General features: G+C 66.0%; 1 protein-coding gene across 2 annotated transcripts; it reads left to right on the top strand.

Annotated features, from left to right (window-relative positions):
- Window positions 1-4,897: 4,897 nt before the first annotated feature.
- ACHE (acetylcholinesterase (Yt blood group)) lies at window positions 4,898-9,355 on the top strand. 2 transcript variants are annotated; one of them, XM_077140838.1, is made up of 5 exons: window positions 4,898-5,117; window positions 5,429-6,505; window positions 6,843-7,327; window positions 7,988-8,157; window positions 9,011-9,355. In XM_077140838.1, exons 1-5 carry the CDS (start codon window positions 4,935-4,937, stop codon window positions 9,130-9,132), a joined length of 2,037 nt encoding a protein of 678 aa, XP_076996953.1. In that variant the 5' UTR covers window positions 4,898-4,934; the 3' UTR covers window positions 9,133-9,355. The 2 variants fall into 2 exon arrangements, with proteins under 2 accessions (XP_076996953.1, XP_076996954.1); XM_077140839.1 differs by having other exon boundaries at window positions 4,985-5,126; window positions 5,430-6,505.
- Window positions 9,356-9,774: the final 419 nt, after the last annotated feature.

Genomic DNA, 9,774 nt, shown 5'->3' with positions numbered 1-9,774 from the left:
AACACTGTGTTGTTCCCATCACCCCCATCCATTTCCCCACCTTCCTCATCACCCCAAGCAGAGACTTTGCCCCCACTAAGTACTAACTCCCTCTTACCCCCCAACCCCTGGTAACCTCTAATTTACCATCTGTCTCTCTGAACTTTGCTGATTCTGGGCATTTCACACAAGCGAGATCTGACAGTGTCTGTCATTCACTGGCGAGCTGACCTCTTCATGGCTGCAGCACAACAGTCTCTGAGGTGCGAGCCGTGCCCCCACGAGCCCCTCCTGCATATGCCACCCGGCCTCTCCCAGCGCGGGGCAAGCTGGGCATGGCCACCCATGGCAGCTGTCACTTTCATTAGAAGAACAAGAACTACACCAGATTTTACAAAATTTTAAAAGAGAAATGGGGTGAGATGGAGCTAAGAGGAGGCAGCAAGGAGAGGGGACGGGCAGGGTGGAGTTGATTCATGTTTAAGGCCAGGCTCGAGTCCCCCTCCATCTGCCTCTGGCCAGTTGCCGCGGACCCACCCCGAGGCACTTTCTGTTGCATTTCTCCTCCCACGGTTCTCAAACCACCTTCCTGGCCATCCTGAGGACTTGCTAACAAACGCAGACTCGGGAACCCCATCTGGCGTGGGAAAAGCTTTGGTACTGGACGGTGGAGATGACCACATAATGCTGTGAATGCAATCGATACCACTGACTTGTGAACTCAAAAATGGTTTTGAAATGAGAAATGTTACATTGTACATATGTTACTGTCATAATTGGAAAAAAAAAAAACCTCAGACCAAATGGATCAGCCTGTCTGAGTGGCCCCTGTGATTCTGATCTACGCTCAAATGCCATCTGCCATTTTACAGATGGGGAAATGGAGGCCCAGACAAAGTGTGTGGCTCTCCAGAGGCCTCACCGCCTGCCAGCGGCAGCATCGGGCAAGAACCCAGGAATTAGGACCTGCAGCCCAGGTCTTGCTCCGAAGCCCTGTGCCCACGCTGCACCTGCACTCTCTATCCTGGTTCCTCTCCGCTGGGCCCCCTGCTAATGGAAAAGCTCTCCCAGACAGGGACAGAACCTGCAGGGTTCCCCTCATCCTCGCTGCCTAGGACAAAGTGCAGGTCAAGGGTGCACCCAGGCCCCTTAAGCCTTCTCCCAAAGGTGCTGGCAGCTACAGAACCCCGGGTCTCCCCCTGCAACACCCACTCACAGGTCCTAGACTCCATGTAGACCCGCAGTCAACTGACGGGACTTGCAGCTGATCTCTTCTCTGACCCCAAGACCCAGAGCAGCACTGGGGGCTCCAGGAGCAGGTAACCCTTCTCTGACCGCGACCCACCCCCCTGCAGGGCCTGCCTGCCCTTCCTCCCTTTCCCCTGTGCAGCTGCCCCTGATCTCCCCAGACCTGGGAAGGGAAACACGTATGGACATAAATGGCCATATCCCTTCCCTGCTCCAGACTCAACAAGCATCATCAGAAACTCCATGTCTCCTTCCCTCTCCTGCTCACTGGCCTCCCACCACCCCCAAGGAAAGAATAAAGTACTGCTCAGCTTCAGAAAGCTCCACAACCCCTCCTTGCCCTCACCTCCCATGGATTTCCCCCCAAATACTGAAGCACTGCTACCACCCCCAGCAGGCAGGAACTGCCCCTGTTCTCAGTTGCAGCAGACACACCCGGGCTGCCCTCCCCAGGGCTAAATCCACTCACCCCAACCCAGCTGAAAATAGGATCTGCCTCCCTAGGAGTTCCAGCCCACCCTGGGCACCCTGGCATCGACTTCAGCCTCGGGGCGGGCTGGGGTCGGCACCGTCCTCTCCCAGGAGGTCCCTACTGGGCCAGCCCCTAGAACACACCCCAGCCTTTCCCTTTCTAAGCACGTTCCTGGTTCACACGTTGGTGCTAACCCGGCGCTGCCCTCGCCATCCATCTCCGCTGCATGCTTTGAGTATTAGGTGATGTGTGCGTGGCACAGCCCGTTTTGCAGCGCGACTGGGGTGGGGCGGGGGGGGAGGGAGACTCACGACCTGGGCATTTACAGACCAAAAAGCCCTACAGCTGTAGGGCCGGGGAAGCCTCTGCTCCCTTGTTCATGGTTTATTTCCATCATCCCAATAAATCACAGTTACCACGCCCCAAACCTGCTCGGATCTTTTTCTCCCGTAGCAACACCGACCGCCCGGTCTTTCCTCCCCTACCTCGACCCTCAGCCCTTACTCCTGTTCTTCCGAAAACCCGACGCCGGGAAGAGGGCTCACTATTGGGGGGCCCGCAGCCAGGACGCTGCACGCCCCTGAAGGGGAGGTACCCGAAGAGGCGAGAGCGGACAGCCAGAGACTGAGTCCCGCCGCCCCCGCCGCCCCGCGTCTCAAGGCCGGAGCGGCTGCCTCGGGCGCCACCTGGCGGTCGCCGCGGATTCCGGGGCTGCAGGGGCCGGTTCCCGCGGGGCGGGCCGGGCTGGGCCGCGCCCCGCCTGGAGAACCGGGAACCGCGTCGCCCGGAGCAGGGCACGTCTCCTGACGCGGGAGGGGCCCCGCGACCCCCCCCCCAGCGAGACCCCGAGACCCGGTACCCTCCGCCCTTCGTGGCTGTGGACGAGGGCCCGTGGCGCCGCGGGGAGCGCGGCGATCACTGGCGGCCGAGCGAACGAGCGTGCGTGCGCGTCCGCTCACGCACGTCCCCGCACAGCCGCGCGCGCGCACGCTCGCCCCCACGCTCGCCCGCGCCGGCGGGTCTCCCGCGCTTCGGTGTCCGGGTTCACGAGCCAGGCGCCCCGGGAGAGGACCCCTGAGCGCGACGGACTCGTGTGTCACCCCGGCCCCCGCCTCCCCCAGCCCCAGCTCGGGCGCGGGGACGCCGCCGCCACCGCACCTTTCCCCTCGGTGCCCCCGGGAGGGCCCCGGCCCCTCGGAGCAGGCTGGGGGCAGCGCGGCCAGGCCGCTCCCACCTGCCGGGCGCGGCGGCCAATGGGAACGTGGCCTGGTGATGTCATGGCCCGGCCGGACTCTGGTGACGAAAGTCCGAGGTCACCCGTCAGGGAACCAGCGCAAACCCACCCGCGGGGGTTCCGGAAGTTTCCACTGCGGCAGCCGGAGCGCGGCCTCGCCCGGCAGCCTTGCGCGTGCCACCCGGCGGCCTTCCCTCTCGGGTGTCCCCGAGTCTCCTCGTTCTCCCCACTGGGGTCTTTTTCCTCCATGGGGGTCCCCTCCTTTTCCACTCGCGATCGCATGCTCACATCCTCATTCTCACCGATGTCCCTTCACCCCCCAGGGGTTTCCCACGTCACCTTTTCCCCACCAGCGCCACCCCAGCCCCTGTGGGGGACCCAGCCACACTCTCACGTGCAGCTCCTCCCACGCCACCCCCGGCTGTGTCGCGGCCAAGAATGCTCTCTTTGGTCTCAAGGACCCGCGCGGCCTTGGGCCCTGCCGCAGCCTCCCCGCCTCCATCGAGGCTGTCCGTGTGTGCGGGTGGCTGCGTCCGTCTGTGGGTGTCCGTCACTGAGTCTGTCTCTGTCTGTCGCTGCATGAGACCATCCGCCTGCGTATGTCTGTCACCGTGGGTGTCTGTTCCGCCGCTGCAGGTCGTTCTGTCGTGTCTGTCACCGCGTGTCCATCCGTCTGCCGGCGTCTGCCACTGGAGTCCGTCGGGGGCCCCCACCCCCACCCCGGGTCCCCGGGTCTTGGGCTTCGACGGAGGGAGAGGGAGGGGAGGTGGCAGCCCAGCCCGGGGCAGCGGGGAGGGGCGGGGGCGGAGACAGTGGGCGGGGGCGGGCGGGGGCGCCGAGCGGCCCGGAGGGGGTGTGTGCGGGGGGCCGGAGGCGGCGGCTGTCAGAGTCGGCTCAGCCAGCGCCGGGGAACAGCGGCCGCCTCCAGCTCCCGGCGCGGCCCGGCCCGGCCCGGCTCGGCCGCCTCAGGTGAGTCTCCGACTCCTCCCGGGACCCTCCCCCGGTCCCGGGGCCCATCCCGCGTCCGGAGAACTGTGCGCTCCCGGAGGGACCCCCGCGCCCCCGGACCTGCCCAGCGACCACCCCCACCCACCCGGCGCCCCCCTCCCACTCACCCTTAACTCTTCCCTCGCCGCCGTGTACTTACGGACGTCGGCGGGCAAGCAGGCACCCCGCAGGCCTGGCCAACGCCTCTCCTCTGAAATTCCTGCGGGGTCCCCCGAGCACCCCTTTCCCCTTTCGCCCCCAAGTCTGGGCTTCTGGAAGACGACCCCTGCCAGGGGCGGAACCCGAGCTGCGCCGGTTCCTGGCGCCCGACTGGCCCCCCACTTCCCGAGGGCTGGGACCCCAGTGCCCCTGCGCAGCGCCCAGCCGAGGCCCCCGCGAGGCCCAGGCGCCCCCCTTCCTTGGGAACTCCGTCTCTGTTTTTTTGGGAAGGGGAGACTCAGCGGAAGCCCCGAACTATAATTAGCTCCGCTCGGGTTTCCTAGTTAATCTCCGGCATCACCAGCCCCACCCCCAGCTCCGGGCGACAAGGACTGAGGGGTGGCCGCCGGGAGAAGGGGGGAGTTCCGACCCGGGGAATTTTGATCCCTTGGCTGGAAAGGCCGGAACAGCTAGCAGCTGCTGCCCCAAAATAGCGCCCCCGCGTCGGCAGCCGGGGATCTCGGGAGCCCCGGTGACACAGGCGTCCGACTCGCCCTTCAGGCCCCTCCGAAATACCCGCGAGCCCATAGACCCCCGCCCCGAGTTCCCGGCTCCCAGGATCCGGGCGGGGAGCGCGGTCCTTTTCGCGGTCTCTACTGCCCCCCATTGGCGGCGGCGCGCACCGCAGCATCGGACGCATCGAGGGCCCGCGATCCTGGGGGGCGAGGGCGCGCGAGCCTGTCGGCTGGGGCTGGGCGGGGGACGGCGGGGTTGGCGAGCACGGGCGCGCTGGGCCAGAGAGAGGGTGGGGTGGGGAAGGGCGGGGCCAGCAGGCAGGATTTGGGGTGCCCCTGAATGCCCGACCCACCGTCCAGGGCCCCGGCCCTGACCAGCCTCGGAGACGCTCGGGCTGCACGGTCATGCCGCGGGGCGGTGCAGGCCCCGCCCCTGTCGCGATGCCTGTGCGTGGACTGTGGCCTCTGGTGCCCGCACTGCACGCACTGGGCCCAGCTCTGTCCGCCGCGCGCGGGGAGGGAGGTGAGGAACAGTAGGCCCTCGGCGGGGCAGGGGGAAGGGGAATCCCAGGCCGCGCTCCTCCCTCTTCTCTTCCCCATATTTGACTGTCTGGGTGTGTGACGGCCTGGCCTCTGTCCCCTCTTGCTTGGCCCGGTCTGCCCGTGTCCTTGTCTCTGTTTCCCTCCCTCCTTCCCTCCACGCCTCTCCTCCTCGCGGCCAACTTGCCCCACCTGCTCGGCAGCTCAGCGATAACCCCGCGGCGAGAGAGTTACCTGACCTCCTCCCTCCCGCCGCCTCCCGCCTTCACCCTGTGCCTTTCTTCCTCCCAGCAGACGCCCTCCCTGGCAGCCATGGGGCCCCGGCGGCGACCCCCGCCCACACCCTCCCTGATGCCCCCACTCCTTCTCCTCCTCTTCCTCCTGGGAGGAGGGGCCGAGGGCGCCGAGGACCCGGAGCTGCTGGTGGCCGTGCGCGGGGGCCAGCTGCGGGGCATCCGCCTCCTGGCCCCCGGGGGCCCTGTCTCTGCCTTCCTGGGCATCCCCTACGCGGAGCCACCTGTGGGCCCCCGTCGCTTTCTGCCCCCGGAGCCCAAGCGACCCTGGTCAGGGGTGCTGGACGCCACGGCCTTCCAGAGTGTCTGCTACCAATACGTGGACACCCTGTACCCCGGCTTTGAAGGCACCGAGATGTGGAACCCCAACCGCGAGCTGAGCGAGGACTGCCTCTACCTCAACGTATGGACGCCGTACCCTCGGCCCAGGTCCTCCGCCCCGGTCCTCGTCTGGATCTACGGGGGCGGCTTCTACAGCGGGGCCTCCTCCCTGGACGTGTACGACGGCCGCTTCCTGACGCAGGCGCAGGGCACGGTGCTGGTGTCCATGAACTACCGGGTGGGAGCCTTTGGTTTCCTGGCCCTGCCGGGGAGCCGGGAGGCCCCGGGCAACGTCGGTCTGTTGGACCAGAGGCTGGCGCTGCAGTGGGTGCGGGAGAATGTGGCGGCCTTTGGGGGAGACCCGACGTCAGTGACGCTGTTTGGGGAGAGCGCGGGCGCCGCCTCTGTGGGCATGCACCTGCTGTCCCCGCCCAGCCGGGGCCTGTTCCACAGGGCCGTCCTGCAGAGCGGGGCGCCCAACGGGCCCTGGGCCACCGTGGGCGTGGGGGAGGCCCGCCGCAGGGCCACGCTGCTGGCCCGCCTGGTGGGTTGTCCCCCGGGCGGTGCCGGGGGCAATGACACAGAGCTGGTGGCCTGCCTGCGGACGCGGCCGGCCCAGGACCTGGTGGACCATGAGTGGCATGTGCTGCCCCAGGAAAGCGTCTTCCGCTTCTCTTTCGTGCCTGTGGTGGACGGCGACTTCCTCAGTGACACGCCCGAAGCCCTCATCAACGCTGGAGACTTCCATGGCCTGCAGGTGACTGGTGGCCGGGAGGGGTGGCACTGGTTCCTCCTGGCCCATTGTCCTTCTCTGGGAACTCAAGACCCATACCAAAGGCCCAGGCTTCTGGACCCCGTGGCCGCCCTCTTCTCCCTAAGGGTACAAACCCCCTTCAGTTCCCAGGGGAGTCAGTGGGGTGGAGAGGATTGGAAATACAATTCTATTTTCTCTCTCTCTCCATCCCTTCCCGAACCTCATACTCTCCTTCTCCGTGGTTCCGGGTCTGTTCACCTTTCTGGATCTTTGTCTGTCTCTGTCTGCCTGTCTGTCTGTGCTCCCATCCCTCCATCCTGTCCCCCCAACCCCCACCCAGGTGCTGGTGGGTGTGGTGAAGGATGAGGGCTCCTATTTTCTGATTTATGGGGCCCCAGGCTTCAGCAAAGACAACGAGTCTCTCATCAGCCGAGCCCAGTTCCTGGCCGGGGTGCGGGTCGGAGTTCCCCAGGTGAGTGACCTGGCAGCCGAGGCCGTGGTCCTGCATTACACAGACTGGCTGCACCCCGAGGACCCGGCGCGGCTGCGGGAGTCCCTGAGCAACGTGGTGGGCGACCACAACGTGGTGTGCCCCGTGGCCCAGCTGGCCGGGCGACTGGCCGCCCAGGGGGCCCGCGTCTACGCCTACGTCTTTAACCACCGGGCCTCCACGCTCCCCTGGCCCCTCTGGATGGGGGTGCCCCACGGCTACGAGATTGAGTTCATCTTTGGGCTCCCCCTGGAACCCTCACTGAACTACACGGCCGAGGAGAGACTCTTTGCCCAGCGGCTGATGAGATACTGGGCCAACTTCGCCCGCACAGGGTCAGCAGTGCTGGGGGAGGTGGGGGGGCCTCTGGGGAGGAGGGAGGCAAGGGGGGAGCAGAGAGAGACAGAGAGAGAGCGGGAGGAAAGGAAGGCAAGGTGCTAGATCCTAAAGGGTGGGGATGGGAGAGTGCGGCAGTGGGGGCGGGGGGCCGTGGGAAGGCAACAAGATGGACAAAAAGAGACACAGGCAAAGAAGTCCACATAGTAGTTCGGAGCACGAACCTTCCAGCTGGGTCATATCGGTCCAGTGATGATTTATTAGCTGGGTGACACCACCCCTCCCCCAGCATGAGGTTACCTGTCTGAAGAAGGGACAATCAATTCGCCATCAAAGGAGTGTCATAAAAGTAAACCTGGTGTTGGTAGAGATAGGACATAGTGAGTCGGGAAATCGTAGCAACTGTTTTAATGGGAGAAAGTGATACAGATGGAGTGGGGAAACTGAGGGAGAGACAGAAGGAGGGAGACTTTGGCTGGTGCGGGACCCCGGAAAAGAGAAAGAAGGGTTAAGGAAGGGGTGAGAGGGAGGGGAATGGAGTTTGTCAAGAGCTAAGGGTCAGGAAGTGTCCCGCCTCTCAGGCCCCAGCCCCACCCCACCCCCCATCCCCGGGACGGGCAGGCTCGCCTGAAGCTGAGCCGTCCCCCTTCCTCTCGCAGAGACCCCAACGACCCCCGGGACCCCAAGTCCCCGCAGTGGCCGCCATACACGGCGGGAGCGCAGCAATATGTGAGTCTGACCCTGCGGCCGCTGGAGGTGCGGCGGGGGCTGCGCGCGCAGGCCTGCGCCTTCTGGAACCGCTTCCTGCCCAAACTGCTCAGCGCCACCGGTACGCGGGGCCCGGTGGGGCGGGGACGGGCGGCGGCGGGCGCGGAGCGATGGGGACCGCGGAAGCCGGCGGGGCGTAACCCCTCTCTTCTCCCACCAGCTCCCTGCAGCTGCGCGGGCCCCGCCCACGGGGAGGCCGCCCCGAGGCCCAGGCCCGGCCCCCCCTGCCCCTCCTCCTCCTCCTCCGCGCCCCCTCCCGGCTCCTGCGGCTATGACCTCGGCCCCTTCCCCTCCCGCCTCAGAGGCCCCTTCCCCTCCCGCCTCAGAGGCCCCCGCTATTGAGCGGGCGGACGTGGGAAGGGCCCCACTTAGGGACCTCGGAGCCCGCGCCCACTCCCTCCTCAAATCGAAAGACTCAAACTGGAAAGGGGTGGGGGAGAGGGGAGACCCAAGACCCCGTCTCAAGGACCCGACACGTCTTTGTTGTTCAAATGGAAATGGAAAAGCCACATTTTTTTTTACATATATAAAAGTATCCTTTGGAGCCTGAGCCTGCTGTTGGGGGGTGGGGGGGAGTGAGGACGCGAGGCTGGAATGCACCCCCACCGGGGCTATAACCGCCAACCATTTCTGTCTCTTCTCTTTCCCCACCGACCCACGGGCCCTTCTCCTCTTGGTCCCCTCCGTGTCCCTGTGCCCTCTGGTCATCCCATACCACCCCCTTCTGCCATCCTCCCTCTCGTCTCGTCTTCCGCATGTTCTCCCGATCCTCTTTCCACCCCTTCGCCCCCGTGGCCTCCCACCTTCTCGCGTGTCCTCCTGGCCCTCCCGCGCCCCCCGCCCTCATGTCCGTGGCCGCCGTTCCCCGTGTCTTCCCCCCCACCCCCGGCCGCTCGCCGGCGCTCCGGCCGCAGACACGCTGGACGAGGCCGAGCGGCAGTGGAAGGCCGAGTTCCACCGCTGGAGCTCCTACATGGTGCACTGGAAGAACCAGTTCGACCATTACAGCAAGCAGGATCGCTGCTCAGACCTGTGACCAGGGCGGGTCCCCAGAGCCCGCTGCCCTGCCCGCCCGCCCGGCCCCCTAGCTGTATATACTATTTATTTAAGGGCTGGGATGTAATCCCGAGGAGCCCTAGATCCTGCCCCGCACCCCAACTTTCCCCGAGGGCTCCCCAACCTCTGCATGTCTCGGGCCGAGCTCCCTCCCCCGCGGTGCCTTCGCCCCTCTGGGCTGCTAATAAACTGTTATAGCTACAGGAGTGTGCGCGACTCAGGAGGCGGAGGTAGGGACGGAATGCCTGAATCACTGGGCGTAATAACCTGAGACGTGGGGGGCAGAGGCCGTGGGGCTCAAGGCTGGACGCGATGGGGCGCACGGCGCCTGCGCCTGACAGCGGCCGCGGAGACGAGTCTCGCCCCGCGCCGCGTAGTGGAGATCGCGCCTGCGCTGTAAGGCCGGCGGCGCCGCCGCGTTGGGGAGCGCAGCGGAGGGGCGGGGCCGGGCCGGGCCGAGCGGTGCATTGTGGGAGTCCGCGGCGTACTGCGCTTGGTTCGTTTGGCTGCTCTCTGGTGCTGGGGGTCCCAAGAGCCCGCGCATGTGCCCTGCCCACAGCCAACCTAAGACTCGGGGGCCCAGAGGACGCGTCGGAGCCCGGAGTCTCTCTGGAGTTCGTTT

Source organism: Tamandua tetradactyla, chromosome 23 (assembly GCF_023851605.1).
Source record: "Tamandua tetradactyla isolate mTamTet1 chromosome 23, mTamTet1.pri, whole genome shotgun sequence".
Lineage (NCBI taxonomy): Eukaryota > Metazoa > Chordata > Mammalia > Pilosa > Myrmecophagidae > Tamandua > Tamandua tetradactyla.
Note: the sequence above shows the minus strand (reverse complement) of the source record. Positions and strands in the feature narration are given on the sequence as shown.

Coding starts and splice junctions, on each gene's coding strand:
- ACHE (XM_077140838.1), top strand. CDS start 4,935: ATGCCCGACCCACCGTCCAGGGCCCCGGCCCTGACCAGCCTCGGAGAC. Junction 5,118..5,428: donor CGCCGCGCGCGGGGAGGGAG/GTGAGGAACAGT, acceptor TCCTCCCAGCAG/ACGCCCTCCCTGGCAGCCAT. Junction 7,328..7,987: donor GCCAACTTCGCCCGCACAGG/GTCAGCAGTGCT, acceptor TTCCTCTCGCAG/AGACCCCAACGACCCCCGGG.